At 32.2% G+C, this 22,768-nt stretch overlaps 4 protein-coding genes and 2 pseudogenes across 5 annotated transcripts; 2 read left to right on the top strand and 4 right to left on the bottom strand.

Moving 5' to 3' along the window:
• The first annotated feature begins 1,662 nt into the window (after window positions 1-1,662).
• Window positions 1,663-2,492, top strand: LOC145615565 (actin-depolymerizing factor 10). Its single transcript, XM_081670638.1, has 2 exons — window positions 1,663-1,922; window positions 2,183-2,492. Exons 1-2 carry the CDS (start codon window positions 1,675-1,677, stop codon window positions 2,331-2,333), a joined length of 399 nt encoding a protein of 132 aa, XP_081526764.1. The 5' UTR covers window positions 1,663-1,674; the 3' UTR covers window positions 2,334-2,492.
• A 269-nt stretch (window positions 2,493-2,761) lies between these two features.
• Window positions 2,762-7,183, bottom strand: LOC145614754 (uncharacterized). Its single transcript, XM_081669820.1, has 6 exons — window positions 6,914-7,183; window positions 4,740-5,329; window positions 4,394-4,577; window positions 4,195-4,259; window positions 3,865-4,075; window positions 2,762-3,715 (listed from the first exon to the last, which is right to left on the bottom strand). Exons 1-6 carry the CDS (start codon window positions 7,091-7,093, stop codon window positions 3,365-3,367), a joined length of 1,581 nt encoding a protein of 526 aa, XP_081525946.1. The 5' UTR covers window positions 7,094-7,183; the 3' UTR covers window positions 2,762-3,364.
• A 543-nt stretch (window positions 7,184-7,726) lies between these two features.
• On the bottom strand, window positions 7,727-9,722 carry LOC145615705 (uncharacterized). The gene is made up of 5 exons (XM_081670761.1): window positions 9,152-9,722; window positions 8,871-9,054; window positions 8,533-8,591; window positions 8,208-8,418; window positions 7,727-8,068 (listed from the first exon to the last, which is right to left on the bottom strand). Exons 1-5 carry the CDS (start codon window positions 9,676-9,678, stop codon window positions 7,727-7,729), a joined length of 1,323 nt encoding a protein of 440 aa, XP_081526887.1. The 5' UTR covers window positions 9,679-9,722.
• A 1,807-nt stretch (window positions 9,723-11,529) lies between these two features.
• LOC145615704 (uncharacterized) lies at window positions 11,530-13,480 on the bottom strand (annotated as a pseudogene).
• Window positions 13,481-15,942: 2,462 nt separating this feature from the next.
• LOC145614342 (uncharacterized) lies at window positions 15,943-22,065 on the bottom strand. Of its 2 annotated transcripts, none has more exons than XM_081669387.1 (6): window positions 21,701-22,065; window positions 17,768-18,327; window positions 17,370-17,568; window positions 17,136-17,200; window positions 16,618-16,828; window positions 15,943-16,452 (listed from the first exon to the last, which is right to left on the bottom strand). In XM_081669387.1, the coding sequence occupies exons 2-6, from the start codon at window positions 18,286-18,288 to the stop codon at window positions 16,111-16,113; spliced, it is 1,338 nt and encodes a 445-aa protein (XP_081525513.1). In that variant the 5' UTR covers window positions 18,289-18,327; window positions 21,701-22,065; the 3' UTR covers window positions 15,943-16,110. The 2 variants fall into 2 exon arrangements, with proteins under 2 accessions (XP_081525513.1, XP_081525514.1); XM_081669388.1 differs by having other exon boundaries at window positions 17,370-17,553; window positions 21,701-22,062.
• Window positions 19,572-19,680, top strand: LOC145615734 (U6 spliceosomal RNA; annotated as a pseudogene).
• Window positions 22,066-22,768: the final 703 nt, after the last annotated feature.

The following is a 22,768-nucleotide window of genomic DNA, read 5'->3' as shown; positions in this document are numbered from 1 at the left end:
TATTGACTAAAGTTGGACCCGGTAACGTAGCGTGTTCCGGGGAAAGAAACAAGTATCTTCCTCGAAAGTTGAAACTAGAAACCCATTGGATCTTTTGTATACGTGATTGCCAAATGCCAATGTTGGGGTCATTTTGTCAATTGGTCTTCATTTTGACTTTTAAATGTCCAATCTTAGTTTTTATAGTAGTACTTGTAATTTATTTATTTTTTAATTTATTTTTTTTTTATTATTTTGTTTGTTTTGGGTTTTGGTTATAAAAGTACGCAGTTAAAATCCCCTCAAAAAAAAAAAAAAAGTACACAGTTAAAAAATTATCTCTATAATTTGAATTTTATAAGCTTGGCTTGATTTTTTTAAACTCGTAAATCATTTATTTTATAAAATTAAAGTATAATTATAAATAAAATTAATAATTTAAAATATCAATTAAAGAAACTAACTATTTTACACATACCATTAATTATCCTATCACAATCTCACAAATTATGAAAGACAGCTAGACAAAGTCTTGTGCTACTTATTTGTAAAATTCTATGGAGTATGGAGTAGTATTTTAAAGTGTATGTATCGAATTTATTACTTTAAAGGAGTACGAGTTCATTTTTAAAGAAAACTAAATGGTCGATAAGAGAATGAATTTGGGCCACTTACAAGTAAATCTAGCAAATCAGGCCCAACCTATACCCAAACACAAATTGACTCGTAATATATCCAAAATCAAACCTATTTTAATTGATTCTCATAATTGAATGATCCAATTACCACCTCTACTTACAAAACCCAAATGACATTTCATCCCAAAATCACTTGGAAACAAAAATCATACCTCCCCAACCCTATATCAATGATTCGCTCCCATATAAGACAACACACAAAACGAATAACAATCGGTTTCGAGTCTAACACGTTACAATAAAAATAAACAATTAAACATTTTCTCACAAACTTCTATGATGGAGAAATAAGCAAAGGTCAAAGAGAGGATCCTTTAAAAAAATCTGAATCACCTTATAAAAAATTAGACGGCCAAATTATTAAGGAATTAAGAAGCAAGTAAAGGGAATAAATGGCAGAAAATCGGTGTTTAATTTTTCATAAAATCAAATAATCAATAAAGAACCAAACGTGGGAAGCATAATTCTATTACTTACTACATACCCATTTCTTAAGAAAAAGAATAATAAAGAAGATTATATTAATATTCCATCCATCACCTATTTATTAATCTAATTAATTTCATACACCCTTAAAAATCTCTCATCCTTCAAAACCTGTCCGTTTAATTTGATTGTGATTCTCTGAAACACAAATAAAACTCATTGTATTTCTCACATCATATCATCTAAATTCTGTTTGTGTCCATCGATACATCGTTGGGAGGCTGCTGCTCGTCGCTAAGTTTTTCAACATGGTAATTGCTCTTTAAGATGGAATATTTCTCTTTTTGTTTCATGCTCGTTACAGAGGTTTGAATTTTGCAAAGTGATGGATGTAGAAATTTTAGTCGAATTCGTATTTTTGCATGTTTAATTAGTTGTTTTTGTTCTGAATCTGGTTAGAATAAGGCTTTATATGATTGAGCTAATAGCAACATTGTTCATCAGTAATTTTATATGGTTGAATGATGAATTTGTTTGTAATTTGCAATAATAGTCGAACGCTAAGTCAGGAATGGCGGTAGATGATGAATGCAAATTGAAGTTTTTGGAGCTGAAAGCGAAAAGAAACCATCGGTTTATAGTGTTTAAGATAGAGGAGAAGATGCAACAAATTATGGTAGAGAAGATTGGAACACCAAACGAAACTTATGAAGATTTCACCAATTCTTTGCCTGACAATGAGTGTCGTTATGCTGTTTATGATTATGATTTCACTACAATTGAAAATTGTCAAAAGAGCAAGATCTTCTTCATTGCATGGTATACATTTTCATTCTCATTTTTTTTTTACATTCCTAGGTTCAATATTCGTTAATGATATGTTTTTTAGCACTCTTAACCATGTCTAGAGAAAGAAACTCATGTGATTAACAGTTAGGCAAATAATAGCAGACGAATGTTTAATGAGCAAATTGTAGTTATGTTGATATGTTAGAAGCACTACTATAACCACACAAGTAGCGAAAAAAGACTATCCTTTTCCCACAACATTTCACAATCTAGTGTGCTTATGAATGCAGGTCACCAGACACATCAAGAGTGAGAAGTAAGATGTTGTATGCAAGCTCGAAGGACACATTCAAGAGAGAGTTGGATGGCTTTCAAGTTGAATTACAAGCTACAGATCCAAGTGAGATGAGTTTTGACATAATTAAAGGGAGAGTTAACTAATTGGGATGAAATTAATTGTGAATTATGCTTACTGCAATGTTTTTCATTACAAATTCTTTATTTGATTGCTCGTGTAGATGTCACTGCTTCAATGTTTAAACATACATAGGAGATTGAAAGACTGCAAAGCAACAGTGCAGTTTCTCTCCAATGTTTTATATATTTACTTGAGGATTTTAACAATTTCGACATTTTTATTGCAATTGCCCTATTGCTGTATTCATGTTCCACAGTTCTGATTTTTAGTATATAATTTTCAATGGTTTAGTTTATTTCAGTATAGGCTAATGTTTTAGACCATTTTTCTCCATCTCATTCAATTGGATTAGAATAACAAAATCCTAATTTCTGAAGAAGGATGTTTCAAAAGCAAAAAAATTCTGAAGTAGGAATTTTACAAATTACCAAACTAACACATATAATACAGGAAATTTAAATTGACTTTCAAAAAATAATCTGGTCACAAATTTCAATTCTCCATAACAAATATACTTCCAATATACAAGTTTTGAAGTCCTTGAATCTTAAGTTGGTACCATCACTACCATGTAATCTTGGCCTCTTGGGTAACAAATATACTTCCAATATACAAGTTTCATCAAAAATAATTCTATTGCTATATCCCAAAGTGTTTTCCTTTTGTATAAGATCTAACAAGGGGTAAAGTTGGTACCATCACTACCATGTAATCTTGGGTACACCTAATAGGCCTTCGGCGCTTTGTAGTCCCAACTATAAACATGCTTCTTCTCGAATACAAATAATCAACCCATCAAATAATTAGAAATTCTAACCCTTGTAAGTCGAATAATCGTCTACTCAATTTACAATATAGTCCTCAAAGTTCTTTTTCAGCCACTACCCCCTTTTACAACATCTAATCTCCTTTCTAAGTAAACTACCCACTAATCTGGTTACTAGCCTAATTGAGCCCCAAACAAGGAAAAGATCTCCATATAATCAATGTTCTATTCCTAGGCTCATACTAAGATCAAGAACTTTGGTTAAGGTAGAACAACTCCCTCACACCCTTACCATTCGTACCAAGCATTTGGTTCCCACGACTTAACTTGCTTCTTTATCTTGGCATTTCGATCCCAAATAGATTGAATTGTAAGTGGGTCATAAGGTGGGGGAAGTTGGCATGGGCCTCGTTCCGAAGGCCCATTTACCATGGTCTCAATCTTATATGTTGTTTCCAACCCCATTGGGCTGCAGGCAAATCTCTCCGAGCAAAGTTCAACTGCTCCCTCCGGCACAGTGGGTTTATACTTAAGCAACTTTGCATATTCATATAGCACATGAAACATGTAATCATAAACATGTTCCATCTTTATCTGATCAAATATGAACTCGCTCCCCGCATTTCCTATCTCTTGGGCCTGTTTTACATTCATTAACTCGATTAACATGAATAAGGGTGATAGCTAATTTCTATGAAACAGAGTTAACCAAATTTAATGGTCAAATTTCAGCTTCTCTAGCATGATGAATGCCCTTATAATGATAAAACAGAGGTGAAGAAAATTACCTTGTCAGTGTTGTTGTTGCCCCATTTAACAGCAAATTTGATGGATTTGCATATGTGCTTATCATTTACAGGCCAATAGTGCTTCATAGGAATTAGGCTTCTTGTGAAGAAATCATAGTATATAGGGTTTATAAGAAGGCTCGTCGAGTTACATGCTAGAATGTATTTCTCACTCACTGACCATGCATTTCCCTCCATATATATCTTGAACCTGTGCCAGAGTATTTTCACCCAAAACATAAGTATATCAACTAGCATGCATACTCCTTAATATTACACATATGTATGGAAGGGAGCAAGGAGAGGAATAAAAAGATAAAAACAATCCACCTGTGACCACATTGTTTCGACAAATCTGAGTCCTTGAACCCTTCTCTCCATTCCTTGATCCAATCCTGCAAATAGTTTTGTGGCTTTTGTCATTACTCCGTATTTAGCAAGCAGAGGTGGTCAGCGGCCAAGTCCAACAGACAGGCTCGCCTTTTTGGGGGCTATGTTGCTTGAATGAAATCAAAGGGAGATGAATTACCTGATCAATGATCTGAGCATTCCAGTCTTTTATAGAATTGCATTTCCCAAGCTTAGGTCTTGGACCATTATGTAAGTTCCCTTTCCAAAATGCATAGGGCTCCCTAGATGTCCAGCTCTTCATCGCATTACCTTCTTGTAAATCCTTCTCCAAAGGCACCCATGGCTTTACATTGACTTCTGGCCTGAAAATTTACAAAAATTAACTCAGTTTCTGTTCAACTATATAGCATCACAGGATTGCAAAGTGCAAACTAATGAGTGATAATAAATGCTTGTTATGGATGTGAATACATGAAGCATTATATGAAATCAAGATCATAAAAGGTGGTTCAACTGATGATTACCAGCCCCAAAATGACCAATCAGGGAAGACAATATCGAAAGTTGAGTCATCTCCACAGTAGTGAAACTGTGGAGGAGGCTGAGGATGACCAAAGGCAGCCCTCCATCCCCTATAGTATTTCCTCTTGATAGATGGTTTGTCATGGCATTGGAACATTAAATCAAGGTCAGGGAGTCTCCCAGGGTACAACTTCAGGAGCTGCAATATACCCCACAATGTAAAGTCATCCCTTGTTTGGTAAGCCTTTGCATATTGCTTAACATATGCTGTTCCATTCACGATAACCAACCTAAAATGAGCATCTTTTTTCAAACTCTCCACCATATGTCTTGTGATCCCTTGGCTCTTCCATGTCTTCAAGTCCTCGTGTATCCATCGAAAGTACTCAGGGCATGTTTGGTTCAATGTGAAATTGTTGCTATTGAATGTATTAGGTGAGTAATTTGCAGGGCATGTTATGTTCATGTTGCTTGATGTACAGTTGAGGAGATACTCATCTCTTTTTGGGTACTCATGATTGTTGTTCTTGGAGAACATTATTGAATAGTTGAATAGCAGTGAGTTGCCTGCTGAAGCTGACTGGGGAAAATACTTCCAAAAAAAAAAAACAAAACACCTCAATACACTTGTTTGATCAGCACATCAAGTTAGGTCAGTATAAATGTAATATCATATAGATGTTTATCTGATTTGTAAACTCATTGCAAATGGAATGTTTAAAATGACAGGTTATATATTGAGATTGCTTCCAACTTTGAAACTGGAGATTTCTAGTATGTAGTATGGTAAGTGAAACACAATTCCATCTAATCTCATGAAGAGTCCCCCCCCCCCCCCCCCCCCCACACACACACACACATAAAGGGTGCCTGATTCTAAGTTTAGTGCCTTGGTGATAGCCTGGTAGGCTGTACCCGAACAGGTGCACAAGCCCCCCAGACGGACCATGACTGAGCCACATTTCACAAAAGCCCAGCACGACGTATTGGTAGGCCATGCTGCCATGGGCTGGGAAAATCAATCAATGATTATGGGGTAAAGGTGGCCCATGGGCCTAGCCCTAAGGATGGTCAACACACAATCCTTGTCTCAGATTATGATACACTTTGGCCCATAATTATATAAGAGGAAAGAATGACCACATATAGTGTCTCATATAGAAACATTGAGTAGTCTGATAAATTAATTGGCAATAACAAAGTACTCAACTTATAGGACTGCGCAAAAATATCCAAATATTCAATCACTATCATCAATTTGGTCCTAATCTTTGGATACAATAACTCCTATGTCACACACACGTGACACATACATATATACAACGTTCAATTGTCCAAACATGTTTTTATACACTTATTCACCCACACTCGAGTTGAAATGACTAACATGAGCCATAAATACAGTGTCAACTATTCATACATCATACAATCACACTCGAGTTGAAATGTTTGTCTAAAACACTCACACTCGATTTGATTTGTTTGTCTAAAACACTCACACAGTCACACTCGAGTTGAAATGACTGTTATGAGCCATATCATACAATGTTCGATAGCCCATACATATTGTCAAGAATAGAGAGAATAGAGTTGTGTGTTTCGTATTAGGGTATGCACAAGTATCCTAACGAGATTAGGGCTCATAACATAACAACGGCTCATTAGTTATACAATAAGAATAGGCTTAACAACAATTGTGCAAATAGCATCAAGTCACGTGGCCAACGATTATCACATTTTCAAAGGACCAATTATGACCGGAACATGTGCAACTCCTACAGCTACAATTATCAGCCTAGTAGACGCCTCTTCGATTTAACTTCACTATTTTAGGAAATTTAATACAATTTTTTTATATATTAAAATAGTAATAATTTGTTGCCTATTTGCTTACTAACGGGATTAGGTAGATTTCATTAACAAATTCAAAGTAAATTACACGAGTATTTGGTTTTATTCAGATTAAAGCAATATTTTAGTTAAAAATTCAAAATCATCTTGAATTAAGCTTCGGATTATAATTTAATTGATTTTCATAGAATCTAAAATTCAAACATTCACCAAACAAACAATTCAAGCTTCAAGATTAATCAACAACAAGACAAAATATTAAAATCATCAAAGTTAAAGCAAAATATAAAAGAAAATTGGAAATAAAAGGAAAGAGAAAACTTACAATATAATCGGAATAGTGAGTAAAAAGGAGAGTAGAAATGAAGAAGAAAATGAGCAACAAAGAAGCAGTTGTTGCAGAAAAACATCTCGATCTTGATGTTGATGAAGAATTAATGCAATTGAATGAATTCCAGAATCTTGAAGTAGTAGTAGAAGAAGGAAGATTGTTAGATTCCTCCATTTCTCTGTTCGAAATTAAATTAAAGTATGTAGTGTTTAGTTAGAGGATAAAAATGCTTAATTATACAAGTATAGTTGAGCTAATTGGAAGTCTTTCTTGTACACTAGGAGTATAATAATGTTGGTGGGGTTGGGGTTTCCGGTATGGGATGGTGCGAGATGTCTTTATGCTTTCTCCGTTCTTTAATGTTACTCCCTTCGTCTTTTAAATGCGGCACTATTTTAATTAGTTTTATATTTTTACATTTTAATACTACTTGTATATTTTTGTTAATGGTTCCAACCACTCAATATACTATTACTTTGTTTTTTGTTACAGTATTTCTTTTCTCTCACATTCTTTACTTTTCAATAAATTATTAACCCTTATAAAAACACGGAGAATAACAATATTTTTATTATTTTATTCATGATAATATTGTTTGCATGATTTTATACACATAATTTTAATTTATTTGACTTTATAGGAGTTGTAACGAATAATTTTAATATTTTTTTAAAAAAATATATCCATGAATAAAGATATTACAATAGCAAGAATGTGAGTTGCCAAACTAGAAAGTCAAATTGCTAAAAATTATAAAAATCAAAAGTATACAATATCTCAACTTCTCAAGTTTGAAATATTGGGAAATCAAGCACTTTCCTTTTCCCACATCTCAACAGCTTCTTTGATCTTGGCATTTCGATCAAGAATAGCTTCAAGTGTGTTTGGATCATAAGGTGGCGGAAGTTTACATGGGCCATGCTCCTTCGGCCCATTAACCATGGTCTCTTTTTTATAAGTAGCCTCCAAGCCCATTGGGCTGCATGCAAATTTCTCTGAGCATAACTCAATAGCTCCTTCGGGTATAATGGGCCTATACTTTAGTAGTTTTGCATATTCATTTAACAAATGAAACATGTAATCATACACATTTTCAATTTTTAGTTGATTGAATATGAATTTGCTTCCTGCTTTTCCTATCTCTTGAGCCTGTTTTTTACATTCATTAATTCAATTTTAGCATAACAAAAATATATAATAACAATAACAATAACAACAATAATAATAACACGAGTAATGTCTTATAAAATTAGACTCGTATTCGGGAATTATTTTGAATGAAACTAACCTTGTGAGTGTTTTTATTGCCCCAATCAACAGCAAATTTGATAGAATGGCATAAATTATTAGGGTTTGCAGGCCAATAATGTACCATAGGAATTAAGCTTCTTGTAAAAAAGTCGTAATATTTAGGGTTTATCAGAATGGTCATGGAATCACAAGCTAGAATGTATTTCTCACTCACTGACCATGAAATTCCTTCCATATATAACTTGTATCTGTAAATAAAATGAAAATTAATTAAAAAACTGTATTCAAGACCAAAAAAAAATAAAAAAATAATTAAATAAAAAAACTAGTAGTCTAGTATTAAAGATATACAGAGTACATACCTATGAATACATTGCTTTGACAAATCAGAGTTCCTAAATGCATCTTTTTCGCGCCAATCCTGTCAATGTGCACTATATTAGTTAGCAATATACTCCGATTTATTAAGCATGATTTATGAATTTATGATTCATTCTCTTTTTCAATTTTCATTTTTCGATATAAAATTATATTATATACAGGGAGTTTGGGAACGTTCGCTAAATACTTAATTACTTATATATAACTAAAGATAAATGGTATACATTTACCTCGGTCTTTATTATATGTTGATATAGATCTAGATAAGACATAATTTATAAGGAATTATGGGCATGTAATAAGGATTGTATATAATTACCTGTTTAAGAATTACAGTGCTCCAATCATTTGTGGAATTACATTTATTAAGCTCACGTCTTGGACCATTATGCAAGTTTCCTTTCCAAAAAGCATAAGGCTCCCTAGAACTCCAGTTTTTCATAGGGTTGCCTTCTTTGATATCCTTCAACAAGGGCACCCATGGCTTTATATTGATTTCTGGCCTGAAATTTTGCGAAGAAATGACATTTGCACAAATAATACCTTAAAGTTGCACATAATATGTAACAGAGGTAGTAATTGAAATAATTGATGACTTACCAGCCCCAATAAGACCAATCTGGGAAGACAATATCATAGGTATAATCATCCCCGCAAAAATGAAATTGTGGAGGTACAAAGGCAGCCTTTGTTCCTTTATAATCGTCTTTTTTAATGGCTGGTAGATCTTCGCATTGGAACACCAAATCGAGGTCAGGTAGCCTACCAGGGTACAACTTAAGGAGTTGCAATATGCCCCAAAATGTATTGGTATCCCTTGTTTGGTAAGCCTTACCATATTGCTTAACATAAGCTATTCCATTCACAATAACTAATCTAAAATGTGTACCCTTGTCTTCCAAACTCTCTACCATTTCTCTTGTAATACCCTTCTCCTTCCATATACTCAAGTCTTCATGTATCCATCGAAAGTACTCGGGGCATGTTTCGTTCGATTTGAAGCTGAGATTGTATGTCGTAGAAGGGTAGTTTGCTGGGCATGTTATGTTCATGTTGCTTGAGGTGCAGTTGAGAAGATACTCATCCTTCTTTGGGTACTTATAATTGGAGTTGTTGTTCAATAGCATTGAGTAGGTGAATAACCTTGTGCTGCTCGCTAGAGTTGACTGAAAAATATATGCACCAAAATAAAATTTACAAAAAAAAAAAAAACATAATGGTTAGTACCATACTACAACTATGTACATATATACTTTTTGTACTAGTAGATTAATATATAAGAGTAAATGACCCGTGTTAATTAAAGTTGGTAGGGAATTCACGTCGTGACTTTAAGATCACAAGTTTATTCTCTATCAACTATAATTGCTTGGGAGTAAAGGAATTCCCTTACTTCCCCTTTTACTCTCATCAAGCAGCCTAAACCTTAGCGCACTTTGCAAGAAAATGAAGTTACGTGGCCATACTCTCATCTAACGCATATTTAAACTTGTAAAAATGTCGTGTATTATTAATACGAGTAAAAAATAAGCTCAAAGAATACACTTGCTAATAACTTTCATTACTATAACCAATTATTTTATTTTGCAGATTCAGATTAAATTATTATTTTATTATCGAGTTGGTTCGGTTTATGGACCACACCGTATCTAGATTGAAGTTTTTCAAAAATATATCTCCAAATTATATGAGGATATATATCTATTTATTTCCTAATAGAGCTAACACAAAATTTGGATCATTAATTATTTTAAGTATTTGATTTTTATGACTTGTGTCCATTAGCACACAATAAGACAACAAATTCTAATTACTTGTAATTAATTTCTTTTTGTAGAATCTTTCCTCTGATCCCTTAATTCGGTAAGTATGTCAAAATAAGAAAGTTATACAACAATCACTTGCATATCTCCTATAATTGAATTTGTTTAATTCTCAAAATCTTATTATTTACTAGTTCTATATGTTAAGGATATATAGTTTCCACATTAAGAATGTTCTCTTTGATTCTCATTTACTTAGGCTCATCTTGGCCATGTCATATTTAAAAAAAAAAATGTATTAAAAAAATAAAATAAAAGGAATTACTAATAAATAAATATATATTTATATATGTAACAATAAAAAAATGAGGAAAGGAAAAATAGTAATAAAAAATAATCATCAAAAATAAAATTTAATCAAACTAAAAGGGAATGAACAATGAAAAAACAAAAAAGAGAGGAAAAAAAATTAGACTTACAATATCAAACCATTGTATCAAAACAAAGGTGCAAATGAAAAGGAAGAAGAGAAGCAAGGTAGTTGTTGTTGCACTAAATGACGACGACGATGAAGAAGTTGAAGAAGAAAAATTTGATAACAAATTGAATGAAACCATTTTTTTTCTCTTTTTATGTGAAGTACTACTATTTGAAGAAGAAGAAACAATGTCTTCCATTTTCTCTGTATTTTTCCTCATTCTTTGTTTGAACAAATAAAGAATAATACACTAGGATTTGTGTAAACATATACGAAGTACTTATACTAGTCTTGTTCATGGGCTGGGTCTAGGCTTAAAAAGGTGGTCCGCTTCTGGTTGGGCCCAAATTAAAACCACTATTTCAAAAAAAATACTTCAATAATAATGGGCTTATCGAGCTGAAATCTAAACTAAGTATAATGCTTTCGTGTTTTTATAAGTTATTTTTATTACGTTTATCAGTACACAAATTTAGCAATTAATATTTCTAATTATTAACATTGCAAAATTATACTCAGTATGTTGTAAGAAGAGATTTGTTGTAACACACAATATTTCAAAAATTGACAGTTATTAGTGCATTGGTATTCTGAATCAATGTTATAAATGCCCACATTTTTACATTTGAGTCTACAAATGTAAAATTTCATTATTGGACACATATAAAGTAAAATAACTGGTAATTAATTACATAAATTGAAAGCATACATTGTCTAAAATTTGAAATTTTGGTAAATTAAGCACTTCCCTTCTCCCACATCTCAACAACTTCTTTGATCTTGGCATTTCGAACAAGAATATCTTCAAGTGTGTTTGAATCATAAGGTGGGGGAAGTTTACATGGGCCATGATCCGAAGGCCCATTGACCATGGTCTCTTTTTTGAAATTAGCCTCCAAGCCCATTGGGCTGCATCCAAATTTCTCGGAGCATAGCTCAATCGCACCTTCGGGTATAGTGGGCCTATACTTTAGTAATTTTGCATATTCATTTAACAAATGAAACATGTAACACATTTTCCATTTTTATTTGATTAAATATGAATTTGCTTCCTGCTTTTCCAATCTCTTGAGCCTGTTTATACATCAATTTATCCAATTTTAGCCAAAAAAATAAAAATAAATATATTATAAGATAAAAAAAATTACTACCTTTGTTTCATATTATTTGCAACGATTAGACATTTTTCCTCTCTATTTTATGTCAAATCATTGCAAATAATATGAAATGGAGGAAGTAAAAAAAATTAGACTCTTATTTACGGAATTATTTTGAATTTTAAACTTGACATTTTCTTTGTTTAAGAGGGAAACTAACCTTGTGAGTGTTTTTATTGCCCCAATCAACAGCAAATTTGATAGAATGACACAAATTATTAGGGTTTGCAGGCCAATAATGCACCATAGGAATTAAGCTTCTTGTAAAAAATTCATAATATTTAGGGTCTATCAAAATGGTCATTGAATCACAAGCTAGAATGTATTTCTCACTCACTGACCATGAAAATCCTTCCATATATATCTTGTATCTGTTAAAAAAAAAAAAAAAAAAAAAAAATTAATTTAGACCAAATTATTTTTAAAAATTTAATTATTAAAAGCCAATATACCTATGACTACATTGCTTTGACAAATTAGAGTTCCTAAACCCATCTTCTTCTTCCTTTCGCCAATCCTGTCCATGTGCACTGCATTAGTTAACACTACACTTATATTAAGCATAATTTCGATATTTTTTATTTTCATTTTTCGATTACAAATTTATTGGGAGTTTATGAACGTTCTCCATATACTTATAGATAAACGTAACATTGTACACACTAGGAAAAACTCTTGCATTACTTATGGTCATATAGAGTAAAGATTGTAATTAATTACCTGTTTGACAATTACAACATTCCAATCATTTGTGGAATTACATTTCTTAAGATCGCGTCTTGGACCAATATACACATTTCCTTTCCAAAAAGCATAGGGCTCCCTAGAACTCCAATTTTTCACAAGGTTGCCTTCTTTGAAATCCTCCAACAAGGGCACCCATGGTTTTATATTAATTTCCGGCCTGAATTTTTGCAAAAAAAACATTTACACATGAGTACATGACTACGCACTAAGAGCCATGCCTAATAATACATTTAGACATGATATGATTGATGACTTACCAGCCCCAAAATGACCAATCAGGGAAGACAATATCATACGTAGAATCATCCCCACAATAATGAAATTGTGGAGGTGCAAAGGCAGCCTTTTCTCCTCTATAATCGTCTTTTTTTATGGTTGTTTGATCATAACATTGGAACACCAAATCGAGGTCAGGTAGTCTACCAGGGTACAACTTAAGGAGTTGCAATATACCCCATAATGTATACGTATCCCTTGTTTGAAACGCCTTTCTATATTGCTTAACATAGGCTATTCCATTCACAATTACTAATCTAAAATGAGTACCATTGCCTTGCATACTCTCCACCATTTCTCTTGTAATGCCCTTCTCCTTCCATATACTCAAGTCTTCATGTATCCATCGAAAGTACTCAGGGCATGTTTCGTTCGATTTGAAGTTGAGATTGTATGTCGTAGGAGGGTAGTTTGCGGGGCATGTTATGCTCATGTTGCTTGAGGTGCAGTTGAGGAGATATTCATCTTTCTTTGGGTACTTGTAATAATTGTAGTTGTTAAATAGCATTGAGTAGGTTAATAACCTTGACTGACAAATATGCACCAAAAAAGATTTTAAACAAAAATATATAAATATTGGTTAATGGCTAGTACAAACATATTCTTGGTCGATTTAAAATGCATGTCAATTATCAAATTTATGTACTACGTACAAGTTACATTGTTAGAACTTAGAAGGGATAAATGAGGGGCCGCAATTTCAACTGTCACCGATCAATTTTAAGATAAAACTCTGTTGGACTTATATGTGGTCATACTCTACTCTAACCTAGACTTATTTTTACTGTGATAATGTTTGATCATCAATTATTTTAATTGTTCGATTTTTCGGACTTGTGCCCATTAATTTACACCCAATAAGACAACAAAATCATGTTTATTATTTTCTTTTGTAGAATCTTTGACTCCCTTAATTTGGTAAGTACAATATGTCAAATTAATTGAGGTATACAACATTCATTCCTTTAATTGCATATCTCTCATAATTGGTTTTTTTCCCCTCATAATCTTCTATACTAGGTATATGTTAATTAAGGATATGTTAGTTTCCAAATTAATAACATTCTCTTAAATTCTCATTTGAATTCCTTGATAGTCTCATACATCATTGCCCATGCCAAAGTTAGACAAAAATGTAGTTAAAGAAAAATAATAATTATAATGTACGAAATAGTATTATTGCTATGAATTTTCTTCAAGGTTCTATCAAAAACAATTTTGTAAGGAAAATGAACAGTGGAGAAACGAAAAGGCTAAGAGAGAAAATAGACTTACCACATCAAACCATCGAGTGAAAACAATGGTACAAATAAAAAGGAAGAAGAGAAGCAAGGTAGTTGTTGTTGCAGAAAGACTAATTAATTTCGGCGACGATGATGAAGGAGAAGAAGAAGCTAACAATTTGAATGAATCCAATTTCTTTTTCTTTTCATTTGAAGTATTATTTGAAGATGAAGAAGAAGAAGAAGCAAAGTCTTCCATTTTTTCCTCTCTTTGTTTGAACAAATAATAATACACTAGGAAATGTGTAAATATATATACTTATACACCAAAAAAAATACCATGAGATGTATGTCATGTAATAAAGTTTAAAAATGACATATGAAAGGAAAATTTGATTTAAATAATCCAACCTTTGACGTATTTATTTTTAATAATCCAACATTTTGATTATTCCACAATAATCCAAGCTTTAGGGGGTGTCTTATTTTATTAGGCCAAAATGACCTTCTACCTGTTCTTCAGGTAATTTTTTTTTCTTTCAATTTTTTAACCAAAAAAAAAGATTAAAAAAAAAAAACCCAAATCACAGCCACCGACCTTCCCCTCCTTCCCCTTCATCTTCCCCGACCACCTGCACCCCTGCCGCACATCTCTTCCCCTCACCCCAATGCAAGTGTTCATGGATTTCTTTCTATAGCCATTGATTGATTACTTCTATAAAAATTCCCAATATAACCCAAATTTCTTCTCTCCCATAATAACTAACCTTCAAATCATTTTTCTCAAGATTCAATTTTTCAAAAAACCAACCAAGATCACTCCTTGGTTTTTCAAATCAAGCTAGCAAATTGGACTTTCAAATTGAAATAAACAACCCCAATTACAAATAATAAACATAAATAAAAAAATAAAATCCAATCTTGGCTTCAGATTTCTGCAACTTTTTGTCTCAACCTAGAAGAGCAAAAAACACACACAACCTAAAAATTGACAATCGAGAAGGGGGGAAAGGGAAAGGGCGAGGTTTCTTGGTGTCGAGGGAGGGTGCGCAGCGTTTCGAGGGTGAGATACGCGTGGATGGGGTGGCTGGAAATTAATAAGACTTTTGAAAGGGTGGCCGGAATTCGAGAAGGGGAGGGGAAAGGAAAGTGGTTTGGAGGTGTTTGGGGAAGGTTTGAGGAAGGGGAAGTGGTAAAGGGAGGTTGGCAGGGAAGGGGCAGCCGAAAAGGGCAGTAGGGGCGGGGAGGGGAGCTCGCCGGAAATGGGAGCAAGGTCTGAATTCATGGAGGGGTGAAGGGAAGAAAAAGAATGGGAAAAAGGAATTATTTTATTTTAATTTAAGTTTTTTTAAAAATTTATTTTTTTTGGACAAATAAAAACACAACATGTGGCAGGTGACCTGCTGTTTTAGGCTAGGTGACCTGTTTGGCCTAATAAAATAGAATACCCCCAAAGCTTGGATTATTATAGAATAATCAAAAGGTTGGATTATTAAAAATAAATACGTTAAAGGTTGGATTATTTAAATCAAATTTTCCCATATGAAATACTTTGTAGATACTCTTTCTATCTATTTTTAAAGGTGATCGTTTGCAAGCTTGACCAAATAAGCAAGCTCAGCCTAAACTTCGTTCTTTGTCCAATGGGTTAGATGTAACAAAACCAATTAGGCCAATTTTTCAGAGCGCGACTACATTGTTTTTGAGCGCAACTATATTGTTTGTAATACTTTAAAACGGTAAAATATCCTTAGAATGTAGTATATAAATTTTGAAAAGAAGATATCTCTATACTAATTACAGATATGGTAAAAAAAAATTACTATTACTATAATTCTACTACTCTGCATTTTTTTCTTCTTACAAGTTGAATTATCAATCGATTTTACAATTATATCCTCAAAAATGTGGTAAATTAGCCACTCCCTTTTTCCCACATCTCAACAACTTCCTTCATCTTGGCATTTTGCTTACGAATTGATTTGAGGGTTTGTGGATCATATGGTGGGGGAAGTTTACATGGGCCTTTTTCCGACGGCCCATTTACCATGGTCTCTTCTTTATACTTTGTCTCTAAGCCCATTGGGCTGCATGCAAATTTTTGGGAGCATAACTCAATCGCACCTTCAGGTATAGTGGGCCTATAGTTTAGTAGCTTTGCATATCCATCTAACACATGAAACATGTAATCGTACACATTTTCCATCTTTATTTGATCGAATATGAATTTGCTTCCTTCTTTTCCAATCTCTTGAGCCTGTTTATACATCAATGAATTCAATTTCAGAAATTAAAAAAACGGAGAAAGTATACGCTAACTGTTTATGGACGGTATAGACCTTATTTTATGATGCATTGTATTAATTGGGAGATTAAATCAAAAGGAGTGTTTTAAAAGATGAATTGGCATTTTGTTACTTACCTTGTCAATGTGGTTGTTGCCCCAATTAACAGCAAATTTGATGGAATGGCATATATTATTAGGGTTTACAGGCCAATAATGCTTCATAGGAATTAAGCTTCTTGTAAAAAATTCATAGTATACAGGGTTTACGAGAAGGGTCATAGAATCACAAGCTAAGATGTATTTCTCACTAACTGACCATGCATTTCCTTCCATATATATCTTGTATCTGCATATATGTATAACACATTAACACAAAATAAATTCTATAATTTTAAAAGACATACTTCCTCCGTTTATATTTACTTGCAACATACCTCTTTGGCACACATTTTTAAGGGATAAATTGCAAATTTTTACAACCGATAAGAAGAAAGGGATAAATTGTTACGGTTAAAATTTCATAGCTTAATTTATTCGTTTATCTAGTCTAATCACTTCCTCGAAAAAATTTCATAGATAAAAGATGTATTGCAACTATTAATAAACAGAGGAAGTAAGTCTTAGCAAAAATTAAAATGAAAGATCTACTTTACCTATGAGTACATTGCTTTGACAAATCAGAGTTCTTAAATCCCTCTGCAACTTCCTTGCCCCAATCCTGCCAATGTATACTACTTTAATTAGAATAAAATATGGATTTGTAAACAATTCACTTGAATTTTGTATCTTGATTTAAACATTTATGCAACATTTTCTATAAGCAAAAATGTTTATTTAGCAGTGTTTTATTAAGCAATGCAACAAATCAAAGCTTAGATTGTAATTACCTGGTTAACAATTTTAGCATTCCAATCTTTTACAGAATTGCATTTTCCAAGCTTCTGTCTTGGACCAGTATGCAAGTTACCTTTCCAAAATGCATAGGGCTCCCTAGAAGTCCAGTTCTTCATCGCGTTACCTTCTTTGAAATCTTTCTCCAAGGGCACCCATGGCTTTATATTAATATCCGGCCTGAAACAATACAAACTAACGACATTAATTTACATATGATTACACAACAAAAGAGTCATCCATGATACATATTTCTAGACGTATATGATATTATGTTTGTACACAATTTTTCTTATCATGCACGTGCCAATTCAATGTTGTTATAACATGTAACATTGTAACGTGCAATATTTTTCAAAACTAAATATATTCATAGAGATTGATGAATGATTACCATCCCCAAAAAGACCAATCGGGAAAGACGATATCAAAAGTGGAATCATCCCCACAATAATGAAATTGTGGAGGTGCAAAGGCGGCTTTTCTTCCTTTATATTTGTCTTTCTTGATGGATGCTTGATCATGGCATTGAAACACCAAATCTAGGTCAGGTAATCTACCAGGGTACAACTTAAGGAGTTGCAATATACCCCAAAATGTATACGTATCCCTTGTTTGGAACGCCTTTGCATATCGCTTTACATAGGCTGTTCCATTCACAATAACAAGTCTAAAATGAGCAACATCTTTTAGACTCTCCACCATTTCTCTTGTAATCCCTTTCTTATTCCATGTCTTTAAGTCTTCGTGTATCCATCGAAAGTACTCGGGGCATGTTTCGTTCGATGTAAAGGTGTGATTGAATGTAGGAGGGTAGTTTGCTGGGCATGTTATAGTCATGTTGCTTGAGGTGCAATTGAGGAGATACTCATCTCTCTTTGGGTACTCATGTTTGTTGTTGTTTTTTGAGAACATTGAGAAGGTTAATGAACCTGAGCTGCTTGCTAAAGTTGACTGAGGAAAATGCATCAAAAAAAAAAAAATGGCTTAGTATTCTTGGTTGATTATATTAACATAATTACACAATAAAAATTTTGTAATTTAACATTATGTATAAGTTGTTTTAATAAAGAGATTTCTTATAAACACAATTCTTAGACAAACTGACAAGTATCAGACACTGATTGATATTTTATATTAACAATCGAAATACATTGAAATTTTATACTTCCTCCGTTTTTAAATACTTGCTCCATTTCTCTAAGGCACGTATGCCGATACTAATCTTTGATCTATTATATTTTTTTAATTATAAATAAGTATAAATTCTATCAATTAAACATTAATAATCTATTCATTGAGACGATTCTAACAAGCTAAGTACCCACAAGACTATATTTTTTCTTATGTATAAATCGCAAACATTAGTCAAAATAGAACAAATAAATAGTATAAAAAAAAAAGAATGAAGCAAGTATTTAAAAACGGATGACATATAACATATGACAACCATACATGTCTCACCATTCTAGTCTAGCTAGCTAACAAATGTAAAATACTACCTCTGGTCCAATTTACTCGCAACAAAGGGGTATTATTTGTGAGACATAAAAATATTCCTTTGTTGCGAGTAAATTGGACCGGAGGTAGTATCATTGTTGGACGTATAAAAATGATATTGGAGATTCCATAAACTATAATCCTAATCAACCATCTATATAACTACACATAAAACACCAATTATTTGGAAATGGTCCAATTAAAATATGCAGAACATTCAACATTGATGTACAATGCTGTAAGATGACAAATAAAGATGTTGATCTTAGGTAGGCTAGTGTATTTTACCATCAGCCTAACAAACTGTGCCGTGCAGTGTAGTTTTCGTGGACGACTTTTCGGTATTTGTTGACTGATTAGTGATTACACATGAAATTTTCTAAATGTAGACCCATACTAATCCTATAACCAAATCTTTTTTAATTTCCATCCATATATAGTCCCATCCATGAGGACCATTACCGTTTACCCCTATTTTTTATCCCAAGTCGTCCAACGTTTTGTTTTGTTTTATTTTATTTTATTTTATTTTTTGTAATAAGGATTACGTGGGACTAGTAATTGTATAGAATAATTTAATGAGAGTGAGGGATAGCTCAAGTGGTTAGAGCTTCCCTCCCGGTTTCAGAAGATCATGGGATCGATTCTCACCCCCGCTCTTGTGGCTCTCTAAACACCAAAAAAAAAAAAATAGAATAATTTAATGGGGTAAATAGGCTTTGGTTAAAAATGGAACAATACAGAGAAGACTAGCATGGCCCTTGTGCAAGGATGACACGCACAAATCTAATGGGGTAAATAGGCTTTAGTTAAGAATGGACAAATTCACTCATCACTCGCCCTTGTGGCTCTCTAAACACCCCTAAAAAAAAAAAAAAAAAAAAAAAGGAGGACAAATTCATTATTGGACAATACAATGTTTAGTAAGGCAAAAATGTTAAGAGTAACTAGATCTTAAAAATAGTATATTCAAGCACAAAAAAGTGACAAAATCTCTTGTTTCAACCAAAAAAAAAAAAAAGGACAAAATCTCCTACATTCATAATTTTTTTATTGTTTATGGATCTATCTGTTACCGACTCTCTATGGACCTACAATTTATATTGACCCGACATAATTTGACCCAATTAAAAATGACCATGCGAATTTTGACATGACTCACACCCACAATTACCAAGCCTAGCTAGTCCTAATGTGGCTGGGCAATCCCCTCTATTTCTCTTCCCTCACACCCTTTGCACAACTGCAATTATATGGTTTTTTTTCTCCACAATAATATCGTGTACTTTTGTTGAATTTTACAGATAGGGTGATATAACATTATAACTATAGTCCTTTTACAAATGGATCAGCCTCTTTTTTTTTTTTTTTTTTTTTTTTTTGTACGTTTAAATAACGTCGAGGCTAGATAGTGAACTTGGACCACCAACGTACTCGTAAGTTATTGGTTGCTTTGCATTATTGATTTCAAAGGTTTTGATTGGATATCTCCTACAAATCAACCAATGGAATTCGTTGAAGGAGTCACTAGTAAATGAGAAAATAATTAAAACCATTACTAGCTGATTTGAAAGAGCTTAATTTAGGAGTTTATATCAAACATTAATTGATCGATTTGTCTATTGCTCAAAAGTTGACTTAGTATCACTTGCTATCCAATATCTATATACAAGTAAATTTTTTTTTTTTTTTTTAATACTTGTATATAACATAGCTCGTTCTCTAAACTTATCAAAGTTCAATTATTTTACTATATTTTTATTATTGATTGAACTTATTTTACCTCGTCAAAAAAATAATAATGATAATAATAATAATAATAATAAATTATTTTATTGATTTTGTATTTAATATTTAAAATTACCGATTTTATCGAAATATAAAACTTACATCACCACCCTTCTAAAAAATGAGAATATTGTTAGGAATTCACTTCAAGAACCTAAAAAAAAAATCTCTAAAATTGAATTCACTAAAACCAATTTTGCATATGAAATCATGAACACCGCAACATTTCGGTATCACCGCTATGTTAGGGATTACCTTGTAACAGACTAGTGAGCTAGTTATACGTCAAGGAAAACTATGTACCGTATCTTATTGTGAATTGTTATAAGTGTCAAAAACTTGACTAACCCGAAAAAAAACTCGATCAAAATTTCGACTTGTATGGATCTAATAATTTAGTATAACTCAATTTCGAAATAAACTCGACTCGATCCAACCTAATTGAACCCGACCCACCTATCCAAATTAACACCTTTGGCTGTGAACAAATTGTTGTCTTGCTACAGCTGCTGCGTCCTAACTTATAATCTACAACCTTTATAGGACATTAAAGATTAGCCCAAGTTGTTTCAAAAAAAAAAAAAAGCCCATTTGCTTTAACTTTTAACTTTTTAAGAAAGCTCAAAAACTGCCTATTTGTCAATACCAATTAAACAAGTTAAACCTATATTATTATCACTCCATTAAAGCCCACCGTACCACGAAAAACCAATTTTTCAAAGTTGTCTACATCCCACCCAAAAAAGAGGGGAAAAAAAAGTACAAGAATCAAGATCATATGAAATTACTCAAAAAAATCAAAAACATACTAGTAATAAACAAGGTAAGAATAATCACTACAATTATGAACATAATTAAGGCACACCATGCATCATATCATCATTTATCATGGTAATAACTTTCAAATTAAACAATAAATTCAATATAACAATCATAGCATAAAAACTACATACCAAAATTAAAAGAATTGATGATTAAAAACTCAAAACAAAAAAAAAAAAAAAAGAAGAAAATGAGGAAAAAAAAAAAATGGACTTACAATATCAGACTATCGAGTCAAAACAAGGGTACATATGAAAAGGAAGAAGAGAAGCAAAGAAGCTGTTGTTGCGGAAAATCTATTTGGTTTCGACGACGACGATGAAGATAAAGAACAAACTTGTGATTTGAATGAATCCCATAATTTTTTCATACTATTTGAGTTATTATTGTTTGAAGAGGAAGAAGTAGAATCTTCCATCTTCTCTATTTTTTTTTAATTTTTTTTTTTTGTTTGAACAGTTGGTAATTCATGCACTAAGAAATGTGTGAACTTATATATATACACCAAAATATACCATATGATGTAATATGGTTGATTAATGACATAGATAATTTGATAATAATAACAATTTTAATAATATTATTGATTTATTGTTAAACTAGTGAGGTTGAATTTTCTTGGGAGTGAAAGAAAGGTTTAGTCGTTATATATAAGGTATGGGATAATATTAGTTAGTCTTACGTTTGACATTAACGTGCGGAATATTCAAGATTTTTCTTATTTATTCTTTGTTTTAATGGCAAGAAAAAGCTCCAATAATTATCTTTATTGATATTACCTAATTAATATACTTTATCATATATAATTATTCATGCTCATAAATGATTTTATTGGGCTGAATAAGATATCACGTGTAGTTATTAATTATTAGTTAATGTTAGGCTCTGTTCTCTTCACCTTAAAAAAATAATATTAAGTAAAAATAATTTCAGTTTTGTAAAAATAAGTTCAGCTCTGTAAAATTAATTTCAGTTCAATAAAAATAATTTTAATTCAGTAAAAATAAGTTCAGTAAAATTTAGTTTTCTTAAAGAAGAATTATAATAAAAAAAATCAGTAAAAATAATTTCAGTTCAGTAAAATTAATTTAAGTTCATTAAAAATAATTTAAGTTCAGCAAAAAATATAATTTTGGTTCAGTAAAAATAATTTCAGTTCAGCAAAAATAAGGTGAAGAAAACGGGGCCTTACTCTAATTTATTTTGAATAACAAGATTACCTAATTAATTAGTATATTGAGCTTTTGGGTCTAAGGTCTTAATAACCTAAGTGAATTTCAATGGG

This window comes from Chenopodium album, chromosome 25 (assembly GCF_948465745.1).
Source record: "Chenopodium album chromosome 25, dcCheAlbu1.1, whole genome shotgun sequence".
NCBI lineage: Eukaryota > Viridiplantae > Streptophyta > Magnoliopsida > Caryophyllales > Amaranthaceae > Chenopodium > Chenopodium album.
Note: the sequence above shows the minus strand (reverse complement) of the source record. Positions and strands in the feature narration are given on the sequence as shown.